This window comes from Anabrus simplex, chromosome 1 (assembly GCF_040414725.1).
Source record: "Anabrus simplex isolate iqAnaSimp1 chromosome 1, ASM4041472v1, whole genome shotgun sequence".
NCBI classification, from domain to species: domain Eukaryota; kingdom Metazoa; phylum Arthropoda; class Insecta; order Orthoptera; family Tettigoniidae; genus Anabrus; species Anabrus simplex.
In genome coordinates this window covers 1,078,726,257-1,078,744,285 of record NC_090265.1, presented here as the reverse complement: position 1 = coordinate 1,078,744,285, position 18,029 = coordinate 1,078,726,257, and the positions used below count along the sequence as shown (strand labels likewise).

The window sequence follows — 18,029 nt, the reverse complement described above, 5'->3', positions numbered from 1 at the left end:
GGCGAAGAAATACTGAATAGGAATGTGGCCAAGCTTACAGTGAACTATTATTCGTGGGCATGAAAGGTGAAACAAGAGCTGTTGTTGAAAGATGTATAGGAATCAGTAATAGGGTATGAGGATACGCCAGGTTGTCAACTGCCTCAGACAGAAACGAGACGACGAGCGCAAAACAATGTGATCGCGTTAGCAGTTATTTTCAAATATGTGGGAGAAGATTTTGAAAGTGACATTGCAGATATTGAATCAGCGAAAAAGGCATGGGAAAAACTGGACGAGTTATGTAATGACGGAGGGCTAGTGAATGGTACTACGACCCTGAAACAGTTAACTCATTTTGTGAAGCCCAAGGACATGAGTGTTCAAGAATACTTCGCAAAAATAAATCAACTATGGAGGAGAATGAGTTCACAGATCAACAAATTGCAGGAATGATCGTCGGGACGAGGAAAATATAGTTGCTACAATTGCGGTAAACAGGGACATGTATCTAAATATTGTCGCAGTACCTGAAAGTGCTTCAAATGTGGCAAGTCGGGACATTATTCAAAAGTATGTCCAACAATGAAGAGTAACGAATCACCGCAGGAGAGTAGATCAGTGAATGTGAGTGGAAAAGTGGTAAGCTCAGAAATTATACATTTAGTAGATAAAGCAATGAGCATGGTAATTTCTGTAGGAACTGAGAAAATTAAAGATTGGCTGTTCGATTCACGTGCGTCCCTCATATGTGTCCAACAAAGGAGATGTTTATAGACATGTTAACAAGTGTAACCGGGAATGCAGAAATAGGAGATAACAGTAAGCTGGATATCAAAGGTATAGGCAAGGTCAAAGTAAAAATGTCAACAGGCTGGACAATTACATTTACGGATGTGTTGTATGTACCAAACTTAGGTGCAAATTTAATATCAGCAAAGGTTTCAAAGTAGGATTTGCAGGTGAGAAAGCAGTGGTTGTAGATAAGAATGGAGATGAAACATTGTTTGTTGCAAACAGGAGGAATGATGTGTATGTAGTACAAATAGAGGGGAAAAATGATATTGTAGCTGTGAGTGACTGTGATCAAATGATAGATCAAGAATGTAATAACAATGTAGCATTTAAAAGTGTTGGGCAGGTTAGGTTGTGGCATGAGAGATATGGACACGTACATTCTGAAACTTTGTTTAAATTGCCTATGTTAGAATTGAAAAGAAGTAATGATATTAATACTTCTTCTGTATGCATTCAGGGGAAACTAAGTAACAAGGGAGTACCTAAGTCTTGTGAGCGTAAGGCAGAAAAACCACTTGATGTTGTGCTACTGATGTAGTTGGAAAAATTAGTCCACCATCACTTGGGAATTCTCAATATGTTGTAACAATGATTGACGAATACCTCAGATATAATGTGCCTGTATGTATGAAAACCAAGGATGAAGTTTGGAGGTGTTTAATAGGTATCAGGCAAATGCAGAAAATTTACGTGGTGTAGGAATTAAGGTAGTGCAATCTGACAATGGTACAGAGTATACATGTAGTGGGTTTCAAGCACAATTGCAAAAATGTGGTATTACTCATAGGAGATCTGTACCGTATACTCCACAACAAAATGGATTAGCAGAGAGACAGAATGGAATGATGTTTGATACTGTTAGATGTCTATTGATCCAGTCAGGGTTACCAAAGGAATTCTGGGGAGAAGCGGTAATGATGGCGGTGTACTTAAGAAATAGGTGCCCATCCTCAGCAATACATTTTCAGATACTGTATGAACTGTGGTTCAATAGGAAGTTGGATCAGGAAGAAATAGGTAGATTGAAAGTATTTGGATGTCAGGCGTGGGCTGTGAGGGCAGACAGCAGGAAGTTAGATCCCAGAGCAGAGTCATACGTTATGATAGGGTATGAAGCAGGTACTAACGATGGATACAGATTATGGAGTCTTGAAAGGAAAAAGGTAAGAGTGAGGAGAAATGTGGTATTTGAGGAGCAGATATTTCCCTTTAAGGTGAAAAGTCCTGGAGCTCACAGCCGCCTGCCTCTACGCGCACGGCCAACTCGCCCGGGGCTTACTCAGATTGTGATTATTTCCACATATATTCACAAACTTTAATAAATTTCTGCATTACACTGCTCAAATTACAGGATGACTTCTTCATAACGACTCACACACAAATCACGACGAACTACTAACGAACTGACGTTGAACTGGAAATGAACTGGTAGTGTCTGCTCTTCAGCTCCTTCCTATATAGGCGAGATGCCCTGGTACTAGCAGTGCGAGAGAAACGCAACCCCTTCTCAAAAGGTGCTCTGGTAATACGCAATGTAGAGTGACGAACAGGATATCAAATTGTAGCTCCTGTATTCCCATTTTCACTGAGTGAATATTATTGAAATAGCTTTGTGGATTCTCAAGCAATCTTAAAAGCGTCCTTTTGTCTCTGTTGATGAATGATGACGAGCACTAGGGAAATCCTTCAGTTCGTTGCCACGGTTGGGACTCAACATCTGTTAGCCATTAAGACGTGCCCCTGTTACGGCGTAGCTACCGTTCTTTCAATTAAGTAGAGTACTTCTCGGTCTCATAATTATGCGTAAAATTCCTTGATTTGAATGAATGTTTGCACGTGATTATCCGTTGAGTATCTTGCGATTTATAAAAATTAACAGGGGAAAAACAATTGAACTCGATGAGTTGGCAGTGGTGAATGAATGAGAGAAATAGGGTATAATGTTAATTTTCACGTTGGATATACTCCCTGGGCTCGGCTAGTGACCTAGATTTCTTTGTCACGTGATAACGCGTCTCTTTCTGTCCTGCTCGTGGTTGGAGTGAGAAAACTTTGAGTACCAGCGCTCTTGCACCGCCTTGCTGCTAATTACCAGCAACTAGAGCTGGGTCGCGCGACTCAGGATACTGCCAATCGTATCCCGGAGCGGGTGGAAAAATTCTAACTTGGGCAGTTTTTATCATAGAATGACGCGGGAAACGGCATATTTCATCTCCTGGGTATCATGACATACTATAGGTGACGTTGTAAACGGTCACACTAGATACAGAGTGTTTGGTTCTGTTATTGTTAAGAGTCCAATAAAGCTGTGTGCATTAGCACCATTTTCAATGAAGATTAGTGGGTTGAAAGTTAAACAACAATTTTGACAAAACTTGGCGAAAGAGTAGCTATGTTGTTCTAATGATGGTCCTTGTCTCAAAATTGGTTTAAAGGTATGAATTTGTGTGTCACAATTTCATAAAAATGTCATTTTTAAGTTGGGTATAATTCCAGCTAGTACATCTCTGTGATGTAGTTGTTAGTGTTATTAGCTGCCACCTCTGGAGACCCGGGTTTGATTCCCAGCTCCAACACGTAATTTGAAAAGTGATCCGAGGGCAGGAACGGGATCCATTCATCCTCGGGAGGTCAACTGAATAGAGAGAGATTCGATTCCCACCTCAGCCATCCTGAAAGTGGTTTCCTACTTCTCCTCTAGGCAAATGCCACGATGCTACATAACTTAAGGGTATGGCTGCTTTTTTTCCTGTTCCTTGTCTATCCCTACCAATTTTTCCACCCCCCCCCACCACAAGGCTCCTGTTCAGCATAGCAGATGAGGACTTCTGGGTGAGGTATAGGTCTTCCTCTCCAGTTGTATCCCCGACCCAAAGTCTCATGCTCCAAGACACTGCCCTTGAGGCGGCAGAAGTGGGATCTCTCGCTAAGTCCGAGGGAAAAACCAACCCTGGAGGGTAAAAGGATTAAGAAAGAAAGAAAGAAAGAAAGAAAGAAAGAAAGAGAGAGAGATGATTCCAGCTATGTTATTTTCTATGACTGTTTCATAATTTACATTTATACTTGAATTTTAGTATTTCCTTGAACTGATCTCCTTTTTCATGATGGTAGCTGAGCACATGATGATGACCTAGTATTTCCTTTCATACCTGGGTTTTAGTACGACAATAACACAAATAATTTTACTTACAACAAAATGATCAATGAAGTAAATGTAGCAGCACCACAACAATGGAGAATCATCATTCAGATCATAATAACCATAATCATTAACAAAAGGAGATAGATGGCAAAAGGTAAAACTTATCAAAATATGATGATGATGATGATGATGATGATGATGCTTGTTTAACGGGGCCTAACATCTAGGTCATCGGCCCCTAATGGTACGAAATGAGACGAAATGTAATGACAGTTTAAAAGTCCAAAATCCTCTACTGATCAGAATTCAAAACGTGAGGACAAAGAATGAATGGATGGATATGAATTTAAAACAATCAGTGGATCTGACCCGCAATGCCCCACATTCCCAGAAACTAGTGTTAAATAATAGTATTACTGACCAAGAGACTGCTTCTAAAGCACAATACTGAATCAATGATGCTTGTAGTCTTAAGGGATCCAAAATCCAGGTCATTGGCCCCTCATAATGGTACTTACTGCTAGGAAAGTAGAACCTATTGGCTTTACGTCGCACCAACACAGATAGGTCTTACGGCGACGATGGGACAGGAAAGGGCTAGGACTGGGAAGGAAGCGGCCGTGACCTTAATTAAGGTTCAGCCCCAGCATTTGCCTGGTGTGAAAATGGGAAACCACGGAAAACCATTTTCAGGCCTGCCGACAGTGGGGTTCGAACCCACTATCTCCCGAATACTGGATACTGGCCGCACTTAAGCGACTGCAGCTATCGAGCTCGGTGGAAAGTAGAACCATGGTATTTGTCATGTTGCGGTATTAATCAAAAGTAGCACAGACTCGCGGTATTCCACACATTATAGTACTACACAAGAACCTTGTTTATCCAGCCTTCATTAATCTGGATCTCCGGTTTATCTGGACCGAAAATAATAAACATTTATTTCTACTTGTACAGTATTTCTTTTACGGTGTCGACTCTTCTTGGATGTCTTTTCCGCCAAGGATAGTTAAGGACAGGAATTGGAAGTAATTCGGCCACGGTCTATAAAAGGTACCATCCCGGGGTTTCCCTGGAATTGAGAATGGGAAACCATGGAAAACCATTCTCAGGACGGCCGAGGTGGGATTCGAACGCAGGCTCTTCTGAATGCAACACACTATTATTTCACTGATGGTGAATTCGAAAATGAAACCTGCTCTCCATTGTAAGAAACAATGACTCGTGGAGAGGCAACAAGTGCACCTGGACAAACTGACAGCCTATTTAGAATCCTTGACTGAAACCAGACCGGCAGAACATCTTCGTGATTGTGCTGCGCACAAACGCTATACAAATGTAAAACAGAAAAAAAAAAATCGCACATTATTTTAGTGCATAAAACAGAGTTGTAAATATACAAAGTGTTCTTTTATTTTTTGTACAGTTGAAAAAAGGTATTACTGTACAACTTATGTTAATAGATTATATTGTATAACATGTACTGTATTTCTTTTTAGTTTTATCCAGATTATCCAGATTTTTGACAATCCAGATCAGTTTTGGTCCCATTTAATCTGGATAAACGAGGTTCTTGTATACTCACAGGTAATGTAATGCGCACATTGCGGAGCCATTTACAGGCAATGCAAATCTATGGTGTTCCTCACATAAGTGTACTAACCACAGGGACTCGTACTATTCCGTGGTGTTCCTCACATTGTGGGTACTAATCACAGGCAAGGCAGAACCATGGTGTTGCTCACCCATGGTGTCGCTCATATAATGGTACTAATTACAGGTACTGTAAAACCCAGCCGGAGGCACACCTAGTGGTACTACGCACAAGTAAAAGTGACCCATGGTGTTCCTCAAGTGATGGTACTAATTACAAGTAGTCTCATGGTACTACGACAATCATCCCTTGCAGTCGCTTTTTACGATAGGCAGGGGATACCACGGTGTATTCTTTGTCTGCATCCCCCACCCACATGGGGTTATATCAAAAGTAAGCTGCCAGTTAACCCAAGACAGGTTAAGAGCTTTATAGCACTATAATACAATACAGAATATTTCCAATCCAATTTGCTTTCCTTTTCCATATTGCTTTCTTCACATCTACATTTCAAAGCTTTCTAGGTAGTTTCTTTCTTTCAGACAGTCCATTTTACAGACCTATATAGATCCTCACTTCAGACAAAAATATTTGTGAAACATTTCCTTAGTATAAGGTTAATAGTTAATAATTTCTGCAGTTAACAGCTCTTTTGCCTTTCTAAAGGCTTCCATTCCATAGGTTATTCTTCCTCTACTGTAATCTTCTCCATATAACTTTCTCCAAGGTATTTGAATAAATGCACCTCTTATAGTTTTTGACCCGCATATTTGGCTTACAAACAGACTAAAAATGACATCAGTCACTGTATGGGATGAAAAAATAAAACAAGTTTCATCTTATCCAAGAGTGGGATGGGGTAGAAGGCAGTGGTAATGTTCATGATCCTGGGAAATCAGAAGTGACATCATACAATGCATCAGTCAGTTAACTCAAGACGGATTAAGAGGGCATCCACTATAATTCTATAATGTTGCTAATTTACAAAAAAAAGATAGTGGCGAAGGCATTTTTCAGTTATGAGCTTTATAGCACTATAATACAATACCTGAAATGGAACATGCATAAGTGCAAAACTCCGCAGGTAGTTTGGTGCGATTCACCAAGGCCTCAGCAGTTCGAACTCCCATTGCAAATACCTGCAGCCACTGCCACTCAGAAACTAGAACAGAACATCGAACACAGGAACTAGAATTGAATTTATTGAGGTACAGCAGAACAGGCAAATTCTCAAGAGAATTACAGTGAACTCTGGTTAATTCGACACTGGATAATTAAAAAATTGGATAATTTGAATAAAAGTCTATTCTTCTTGAAATTCCTATTCTAATCAATGCAAAAATATCCTATTTAATTCAAATTTTCAAAGCTTGAATTTGGATAATTGAAACTCAGGATTTTATTGCAAGTTACTTACATAAAGGTCCAACGAATTGAAGTCTTCAAATAATTCCCAAGAATTCTCTACTGTATTGCATCCACATCTGGCCACAAGAAATTTTGCCCTTTCCTCATCCCAAAGCCATCAAACTTAGAATGCGAGCAAACAATAATTGCAAACTGTTATATGTACGCTTTTTTTCAAAATAGCTGTTTAATTCTTAACCTTTCAAGTTGTATATTTCTTTTGAGTAGCTACTATGAGTGGCACATTTTCCATAAGGTACTGGGAAGTAACATATAGTGAGATACTCTTGTGTAGTATCGTATTTTTATCAGGTTCAAAAAGTACAGAGTATGTATCAAGCTGTCAAAAATGATCATAGTACAAAGAGCAAGGCGTCTGGCCTGCTGGGGTAAGCAACGAGAACTTACGGTGGGATACTTTTAATTGGTCAGGTACAAGTATTTTCATCAGGTTAAAATAAAGTCTCACTTTCAAGCTATAAATGATTACAGTGCCAAGGGCAAGGAAAGAGAATTTGGCTCAGTGAAGAAAGCAATGGGAAACCTACAATAACATACTCTTGTGTAGTCAAGTATTTTATCAGATTTTACAAATACACATACATTATCGACTTACCAGAAATGATTACAGATCCAAGGAAGCCTCCGCAGTAAAGTTCAGTCAGGACATTATATTATTAACTCCTCTTCAAATAACATATTTACTTACATGATTACCACACCCGGGAAACTGGAGATGGTTTAGGATGATGATGATGATGATGATGATGATGATGATGACGACGACTTACCACATAAAAGAAATTGTCTTAGGTATTACGAACACAACATTTATTCTCTACTTTACAATACTTTATTCCTATTCATCAATCTTGAAGCATTGCTTCCACTTCTGTAAAAGGAGTCCTCAGAAGTCCACAACTGTGTGGTAGCACTGGAAGCAAGGTGCGGCGCAGAGAGCTACTTTGCTGTCTTCACACTCATATCTAAATTTGCGTCTCTGTCCCATTCGGTAACAGACAACACACTGCTAAGTAGGGTTTTCCTTGCATGCTGTTGCAACAATGTGTGAGAGACAGTGAGGGGCATTGATTCTTGTTGGGGGAGGAGTCTTCGAAGGACCTCTTGAAGGTCTGCCTGGCTGCGGTCTTTCATGCTTATTGCACTTTATTATGATGTTCTCAATAAGTCTCACCTGGAACTCTAATCGGGTATCCTGACCTCCTGACTTCTTCAGTTTTTTACGAATACTTCGATAGCTCACGAGACATGCATCACTCAGGTCAACTCCACCCATCTGACAGTTGTAGTCAATAACTAACTTTGGTTTTGTGGTTTTTTCCCTCTCCCCCAACACAACACTATGATATCACCATGCATAGGGATTATGAGACACACATCCTTTTAATCCCTCCATTTCATTATCATGAGTTTTCCGTTATAAATGCCATTTTTTCTCCCTTCCTGAGTGTGCTGTTTTTTATTTCCAACGGAACGCCCTGTCGATTTTGACTCATCGAACCCACTACATCTGTCTCCTTATCACATGGCTTGTTGTACAAATCTGGGCTTGAAAACCAGTTATCCATTGTTACATGATACCCTTTGTTTAGAAGTGGTGCCATGAGTTGTTAAATAACTTTCAAACCATACGGTTCGGATCCTATTTTTGTCCAAACACCAAGCTGAATATCACCACTAGTGCTACCATCACGTTCACCACTGCACTCGTTATCTCCTGACATTTCAACATTAGTCTCACTATCAGATGATGATCGAGCTCGATAGCTGTAGTCGCTTAAGTGCAGCTAGTATCCAGTAATCGGGAGATAGTGGATTCGAGCCCCACTGTCGACAGCCCTGAAGATGGTTTTCCGTTTTTTCCCATTTTCATACCAGGCAAATGCCGGAGCAGTACCTTAATTAAGGCCAAGGCCACTTCCTTCCACTTCCTAGACCTTTCCTATCCCACCATCGCCGTAAGACATATCTGTGTCGGTGCGACGTAAAAAAAAAAAACCTATCAGATGACATATCACTCTCCGAATTGTTAACAGTGTAATAAATCAAACAGTTCTTCTTCTCGCAGACGTTTCCAAGCTCTGCTTGCACCTGCCACAATGCCGCTTGAAAGGTTAAGAATCATCCTAAATGAATTGGAAAAAGACCACGAAGAAGCCTGAACATTCAAAATGCCATGTCCATGAGTTCTCTGAATCCACCAGCCTATTAGGTTTACTTAATTCTCCATCATGGTAACTGTAAGTAATTTTATGAGAGTTCAATTTCTACTCACTTGTCAAAAGAAATACCAGATCCCTTCTGTACAATTAAAAGCTGCACAAGTGTTTGCCATTGTGAATACTTTTCCACTCGACGCGTAAGGCCTAACTTATGGTGCCCTCCTTTAATATTGCCGATCAATTTAACTAACCTATAAGTTCTCACTTATTCAGTGAAAATATTTGGCAATATAGTATTACTCCATTACGTATAATACTACACCAGATCCACTTACAGACCCAATTCAATTTGAAAAATTTGCAAAGAACTGATTGTAATTCGGCTAAGCAGAAGCGCCCACAACATGGCGATGCACAACAGTGTTCAATATTCTGCATAGCATCAGAGCGCTCTGTGAGTCTAGATACGTAATTTTACAATCTTTGCTTTAAATAGAATGGCACCCTTCTCATCAGTCCCCGTTCTACTCCATTACTTCTCAGCTCATAACAAACTCGATTCTGCTTCCCAGCTCTACTAAGAGGGGGGCTTAAACACTTATGAGCCGGCCCCGTGGTGTAGGGGTAGCGTGCCTGCCTCTTACTCGGAGGCCCCGGGTTCAATTCCCGGCCAGGTCAGGGATTTTCACCTGGACCTGAGGGCTGGTTCGAGGTCCACTCTGCCTACGTGATTACAATTGAGGAGCTATCTGACGGTGAGATAGCGGCCCCGGTCTAGAAAGCCAAGAATAACGGCCGAGAGGATTCGTCGTGCTTACCACATGACACCTCGTAATCTGCAGGCCCTCGGGCTGAGCAGCGGTCGCTTGGTAGGCCAAGGCCCTTCAAGGGCTGTAGTGCCATGTGGTTTGGTTTTTTTTTTTTTTTTTAAACACTTATTGAGTCATCCATTTGTGTTTTCTTTCTATTTCTCCTCTTCCTATACCAAAATGTCATTGTGTTTGTCCTATTTTGTGTTCTTTTTAATGTTCCTTTTTATATATGACTTGACTCCACCTGTTTGTTCCTTCCCATTACTTAGACTGACTCATTGCTTGGTTTCATAGTTACATAGTAAAAATGCCAGCCTTTGGTCCAAAGGGTCCCAGTTTTGATTCCCGGCCATGTTGGGGATTTTTACTTCCATTGGCTAATTCCTCTGGCTTGGGGACTGAGTATTTGTACCATTTTCAGCATATGAATTCATCTTAGGTAGAGACATGCAGGTCAGAGGGTGTCAACTCGAAAGAGCTCCAACAGGCTTCTCCAGAGATCACAAACTGTTATTACTGACCTGTTGGGTTCCTTTCTTCTTTTGCGTATGTCCTGTGTCCATAGTCTTCACCACCTGTATTCAACTCTATGTCTCCTCCCTTTTCCTGAGTTTATCCCACTTTCCTCTTTCCTACACTTCTCACATCAAGACTGAAGATCTGTCAAGATGGCTTTACAGCTAGCTGGGGCAGCCTAACAAGATTCTTTTTATCCTGATGGATTAAGGGGACACTCTGGAGATAAAAATATATTTTTACCTAATGCATGGATTTTAACGAAACGGTGTGGGAATGTCACCTACATAAAAGTAGAGATATTGCAAACATTTCTTTCATATACAATTAATAGTTTTTCCAAAATATTTTTTAAATATTATTATTATTATTATTATTATTATTATTATTATTATTATTATTATTATTATTATTATTATTATTATTATTATTATTATTATTATTATTATTATTATTATTATTATTATTATGTGTGTATGGACCCTATGGATCACGCAAAGCTCTAACGATTCTGTTTTCTGAGTTGCCAAAGAGCTCTCATCCTTTTTCGTTCTTCTCTCCACTTTGCTCCAGTCTTCTTTTTCACTTCGTTCTCTGGTTGCACTTTCCATCCGTTAACATTTTTCCTATAGAGGTTTCTGTCCGCGGTGTCAGTTGAGTTCATATGGGCTTTTTCCAGATCCTTCTTCACTTCCAGTCAGTCTGTCTGTCTGTTAGGTCATCAGCCCGGAGACTGGTTGGATCCTCAAATAGCACCACCAAAGGTTATGCGGTTATAAGGAAACCCCAAAAACCAATGGCAGCACCAAAGAGGCGTACTAGGCAAGATGAAAAGTGAAGTAGTTTGCCATTGCTTTCCTCACTGGGTCAGAAAGTACTACTGCAGCACGACTGACCCTATGAGCAGCACCTTTCATAACACTCAGATGCACCAGTCATGTTCCGAATGTCATTACTCAGCACTACCCATACCCCAGCAACTTCCATATTGCCACAGCCATGGATGTTGACTGGGACTTCGGTGGAAGCTACACTTTACTCTGGCCTGTGCCAAGAGATGGATGCAAAAGTACTGCATCCATCAAGAAATGACAGCAGGCATTCACTTCCAGTACCCATGGAATATTTTTTAGATGTTCTATGTAGGTTAGAATCTTGTGTGTCAGTCTACTTGCCGGCAGTCTGCGAACGTGCTCATAAAATTTCAGACGTCTGCTGCAATGTTGGAAAGCTCTTCTGTCACTTTGCATGACCTCAGTCTATATCCATCTTCTATTTTTCAGGGGGCGAGAATTTTCCTCAGGATTCTGCTTTCTTTTTTAAAAATGTTTTCTAGGTCACCTTTCCCATTTAGTGTAAGGGTCTCACTGGCATATAAGACTTCGGGCTTGATTACTATATTATAGTGTCTGATCTTTGCATGGTGGGACAAGCACTTTTTATTGTATATGTTGTGAACCCTACTGTAGGCTTTCCGAAATTTTTGTAGGTGAATTTTCTGGGCAGCCTTCTCACCTCTCGTTGGTTCAAGTATTTCTCCCAAGTACTTGAAGTGTGGTACTCGGTTGATTTTCCCATATGTCGTGTTCAAATTTTGGATGTCAAGTTTTGAGCAGAAGAACTTGGTCTTTTCAAAGGAAATTTGTAGGCCAACCTTTCCAGCACATTCACTAAGAGTTTCAATTTGTTTAACGGCTGTGACTACATCATCTGTCAGTATGGCAAGATCATCTGCAAAAGCGAGGCATGATATCTCAATACCGTCTTTGGGTCGCCCTAGTCGTATGGGGCGCCATTATCCCATGTCTTTCAATGCCTTCTCCCACTCGCGGATGACTTTGTCTAGGACGAGGTTGAAAAGAAGCGGAGATAAGCCGTCACCTTGTCGGACGCCAGTTTTAATCAGGAATGGTTCAGAGATCTCCACCATGAATTTAACTTTGGAGATAGTGTCAGTGAGTGTTGCCTTGATGAGGTTGAGGGTCTTGGAATCAAGCCCCAGTTCCTCAAGAATAACGAAGAGAGACTGTCGATCAACCGAGTCGTACGCTTTCCTGAAGTCAACAAAAATGCAGATGACTGGTTTGTTCCTCAATGCCTTGTATTTAAGAGTTGCCTTCAAGTTGAATATTTGTTCTGCACACGAGCAACCAGGGCGGAAGCCTGCTTGATATTCGCCAATACTTTGTTCAAGTTGTTCTTGCGTTCTCTTCAAAAGGCAAGCTGAAAGAATTTTGTATGTCTCTTGGAGAAGAGAAATGCCCCTGTAATTGTTCAAATCAGTCCTATCTCCTTTTCTGTGTATTGGGTGGATGAGGGCTCACTTCCAGTCCTGAGGTAATTCTTCCGATTTGAGTGAGTTCCTTGAGGGAGTTAAGTCCAAGATTTTTCAGAAGTTCCACAATGATGCCATCTTCTCCAGAGGTCGAATTGTTTTTAAGTTTGAGAATGTGGTCGCGGATTTCTTCCTCTGTTGGTGGTGGAGAGTCTGGGAAAGTGTGCCTTGGGGGTTCTTGAGGGAATCTTGTGAGGGGCTCTGGACAGTTGAGGAGATCAGCAAAGTACAGTGCTAGTTCCTGACAATTTTCCTGATTAGTGAGTGCATGTTTTCCATCTGATCTTTTGAAAGCCAGGTTTAGAGGAGCATACCCATGGATTGTCCTCCGAATTCCCTGTAGAAATCTTGTGTGTTGTAGTTACGAAAGTTATCTTCAATTGAGTTGAGTTGTTGCTTCAAGTGTTTTCTCTTGACCTGCCTGATGATTTTGGCTACTCATTTTCTAGTTTCATTGAAATATGTTTAGTTTCTTGGTGATTTCATGCTGTTGTATTTCTGGAATGCTTCTTTTCGTTCCTTCAAGGCATGTTCACATTCAAAATTCCACCAAGGGTGGTTTTTTTTTTTTTTCAGGGGAATTTGCTCTCGAGCTTTCTGAATGATTTTGTTGCGGAATTTCTCCCAGGTGCCTGCATGTTCGCTTTCCCACACTTCTTGCAGATTAGTGTTTCCAATCTGTGTTGTGTCAAACTTCGGTATGTGTGGCCTCTTATGGTGAATTTTCTTCGGGGTGAATTTTACCTTGATTCTCACTAGGTAGTGATTGGAATCTACATTTGCTCCTTGGCGTACCTGTACATCGTGTACCTTTCTCTGCATGGGATGAGAGATGGCAATGTGATCGATTTGATATTCACCAATCCCTGAAACGGGAGACCTCCAGGTCTTCTGTTTCCATGGTGACTTTCTCAGAGAAGTTGACATGATTTTAAGATTGTTTTGTTGACACAGTTCAATGAGTCTCAATTTGTTTTTGTTAGTGAATTTGTGAGCAGGGAATCTATCAACAGTTTTCTGGTGTTCTTTCTTTTTTTACAATTTTTAATTTAATTTTTTCATGAAATTTAATTAACATGTTAGAGTAAATTTGTAATTAGGTAGATAATACTTCTTTTAAAAGCACTACGTATAGATTTTTCTGTACACAATTTATATAAGGAGGTGTGTCGTACTAAAGTTTGTGTAATTTTTATGTTCTAAAATATTGGACTTAAAAATCCCCACTACTTGAAAAAATTCTGCAATCAAAAAATTCCATAAGCAGGTTTCTTAATATAGCTCTGATACTTATACCATACAAATTTTGTTACATTTGGCAGAATATTATGGGATAAAAATGGGACTTACATGTAAAATTACAACTGGCAAACAAAGCATTATTACAGTGATAAATTGTTTGAATTCAGCAGAATAACTTCGTGACAAGAAAAAGAAACTCGATCCTTTCAATTTCAGTCAAAACCAAATTCGCCAAAATGATCAAAATATCGATTTTAATCTCTGGAGTGTCGCCTTAAGCTTTCAGAGAAAAGCTTGTTCAACGGTTTCCAGACGATTAAGAAGAATATCATTGAACTTTCATCACTTTCAGCTTTCTGGTTGCTGTTGTTATGACAGCACCTGAAGATTATGATGAGGGAGAAGAAAACGGCACATTATTTTAAAAAATTTTGATCTTTTATGTACGCTTCATTACTTGCACATAAAACAAAAATTAAAGCTTTTTATTTGGTTAGTATCTTCCCTCCTAAAATTATAATTCAGGGATTATTGTGTATATATGGTATTATCTCCTACCTAAAACATTCATAAGACTATTGTACTAGTTCTAGTTAGTTTAGCAGTACTCACCCACTGATCTAGCATGTTCACTGTTGAGAGGAACTGCTTGGTAGCACAGCACTCGGTCCAGCTCCAAGGTAAGTACCAGTGCAGCTAAACACTTGAGATGGTCACTATGAAGCAATTGTTCCCCACTGACTACTAGTGGCTTCTCGTGCATATACTGATTCTGTACCAACATAGGCAACACTTGGAACAAGGTCCGCAAGCACGGTGCACTCTGCAGTCCTGGAATACCTTGTTTTAGAAGGGAACTGCGAGCAGCAGCCAGAACGCGATCCTTCAGGAAGTTCTTGCTTGTATAGTGCACAATGCGGACATCCTAAAATACAGAGGCAATTTCAATTTGTGATTGGTGGCCATTTTTTTTTTTTTATGGGGAAGTATACCTACATAATCATTCCCTCATTTCATAATTAGATACAGAACAATACACTGGAAATGGAAATAAGTGTACAATTGAATTGAGCATCAAACAAGCACCATTACCCCATACCAGGCCCATATTTTACATTTTTGTCACTGGCCCATTAACCCCTTAACTGGGGAATAGTTTCATTAACATCAACCAGCCAGTGGATAATTATTCAGCGCAACGCGCACTTTTGGAATGGGTACAGTAGCGTGCGGCAGATGTAAATACAAAAAACAAAAACAAACACCATGGCACTACAGCCCTTAAAGGGCCTTGGCCTACCAAACGACCGCTGCTCAGCCCGAAGGCCTGCAGATTATGAGCTGTCGTGTGATCAGCATGACGAATCCTCTCGGCCGTTATTCTTGGCTTTCAAGACCAGGGCCGCTATCTCACCGTCAAATAGCTCCTCAAATTCTAATCACGTAGGCTGAGTGGACTTCGAACCAGCCCTCAGGTCCAGGTAAAAATCCCCGACCTGGCCGGGAATCGAACCTGGGGCCTCCGGGTAAGAGGCAGGCATGCTACCCCTACAGCACGGTCCGGCATAGATGTAAATACTCAACAGAAAAATATATTTTACTTGATTTATTTAAATTATGAGTGATATAGTAGAAATTCAACAGCATTATGTTATTACCGTTTTTCTTGTAAACCCGTAAATTATACATATATACACAATGTGTTCATACAAAACTGAATTTAAAAAGTGTTCCTTTCATTATTATGATGACATTTTTCAAGTTTTCAGATATGCACCAATAGGTTCTACATACTTTCTGGTTCATAGGTGATTCAGAAATTGCGCACAGTGTGGTAAATACGGAAGCAAGGGCAAGCACAAAGTGCCACGTCACATTCCTCACAGTAGTAGACAGTTTTCCGTCGCCTCTGGTTTGACAGGCATACAACACAACGTTTTCTTGAGTGATTCCTACATCCGGTCGGCAGATTCTCAGATAATTCAACATCTTTCCTAACCAAGCCATTATCACGTCACACGGAACAGTTTACCATCATATACAGTCCAATTTACAAAACATTATCAGAACATGGACAATGGAGTTCGCAGAACAACTGTATCGTAGCAACAACAACAACAACGATGACAACAACTCGCAAATTTAGTTATTTCAATGTACATATACACGAATAAATTATTTACGAAGAATTTGGCGTGGACCGTACGAGGCAACACGAGACAGCTGTTGGACTGCCGCCTAGGCGCGATTTACCCAAATGGCGGGAGACCGGATAGAAATGAATAGGACAGCAATAATCACATCTAATATGAATGGAATTTGTTTTAAATTACGATAGTAGAGGGCAGAAGTGATTAAGAATAGTCAGACGCCTATAGGAAGCTAACCCTACGTAAGAACACATTTAGAAGTACAAGAACGCCTAAAGGCGTCAAACCCAATACTCGTGCGACAGCTGTTGACGCCTTTAGGCGTCAAACCCAGTTAAGGGGTTAACTAAATGCTGCCCCACCACCATCTCCCAACAAAATTGCTATCATATGAAAATAATCAAAAGAAATAATAAATATGAAAATTTAAATCATTAAAGAGGAAAAATATAACAATTCAAAAGTGATTAAAGCTGTGGTAGGTTTCAGTTACCAATATAAGGCCACTGCTGAAGATGTTTTTTCACACATTCTATTGGACAAAGGTATTGATCACCCCGTAATAATCTATGGATTTTAAAAGAATTCACTCTCAGAAGAGGAAAGGCATATAAGCTTTCTTTAGGCAAAGAAAAATGAAGATATGTTTTGATTTGTTGTGATGACGAAAATGAACATTCAGTGGAGCCGTCGGATAGAGGGTTCACAAGTACAAATGTAAACTTATGTTCACGTATGGGTATACATATTTCAAATCCTTTCATCGAATCAAAATGCACGAAACAAGTGTTATTTGCCTCTGAAGTATTATGATCTGCGCAGTAACAATAAGGAAGTTACAAGCATAAATTCTGCAATATAACTGCGTGACAGTATAGTCTGGTCTGACATCAAACATCATTACCTATTTGAAGTTTCAATGACCATTCTTTAAAGAAGATTCTAATAAAAGTTTATGGCATAGCAAGAAATGTTGGCTTGAAAGAAAAATGTTCCCCCTTATCGAAAGTTGCCACGCTGGATCATTGTCCCCTTTGAAAATATGCTCCATCTTCTTCTTCATGTGCCATGTCTCTGCAGAATGCTGGCAATCAGTAGCATGATCTAATGTTTGTTGATAAGCTGTCCTGAATAGAGTAAGCTTCGTCTCCCCAAACCACTGGCTCAAGTCGCCGAGCTATAATGTTCTACTTCATCCCAAACCATGTTTACCATTCATTTTTGCTTGGAGTATTACTTGTAAAAGGTGGTATTTTCTGTTCTGCATCATATGACCAAAGTATTCCAGCTTCCCTTTCTTGAAGGTAGCAAGAATTTCTCGTTTTTGGTCATAGTGTCACGCTGTCTTAATGCTAGCAATGTCCGGCTCCTTGACTAAATGGTTAGCATGCTGGCCTCTGGTTACAGGGGTCCCAGGTTCGATTTCCGGCAGGGTTGGGAATTTTAACCATAATTGGTAAATTCTCCTGGCATGGGGACTGGATGTATGTACCATCTTCATTGTCATTCCATCCTCATCATGACATGCAGGTCGCCTACGGGCGTCAAATCAAAAGACCTGTATCAGGCCTCTTCGGAGGCCACATGCCATTATTATTATTATAATTAATGCTAGCAATATTTGGATAAGTATTTCTCTGCTCTAGTGGCAATGATCAACTCGTGCAATTCAACAAAGTCCACCTTTTTGACTCATTGCATGAAGCTAATTTAAATGTGGTATTGATCTTGCGGAGTTTATCTCACCATAATTGGTAAATTCCCCTGGCATGGGGAGTGGGTGTATGTGCCGTCTATTGTCATTCCATCCCCATCACGACGCGCAGGTCGCCTACGGCACTCAAATCAAAAGACCTGTATATTTTTACAATGAT

General features: G+C 40.2%; 1 protein-coding gene across 1 annotated transcript in view; it reads right to left on the bottom strand.

Annotated features, from left to right (window-relative positions):
* Positions 1 to 18,029, bottom strand: part of LOC136858059 (probable E3 ubiquitin-protein ligase HERC1) — an 850,878-nt gene that overhangs the window by 197,272 nt on the left and 635,577 nt on the right. Inside the window, exons 56-57 of the mRNA XM_068225263.1 lie at positions 14,618 to 14,930; positions 6,559 to 6,672 (exon numbers count right to left, since the gene is read on the bottom strand). Of these exons, the coding sequence (XP_068081364.1) occupies positions 6,559 to 6,672; positions 14,618 to 14,930 (427 nt within the window). The remainder of the gene's footprint in view (positions 1 to 6,558; positions 6,673 to 14,617; positions 14,931 to 18,029) is intronic.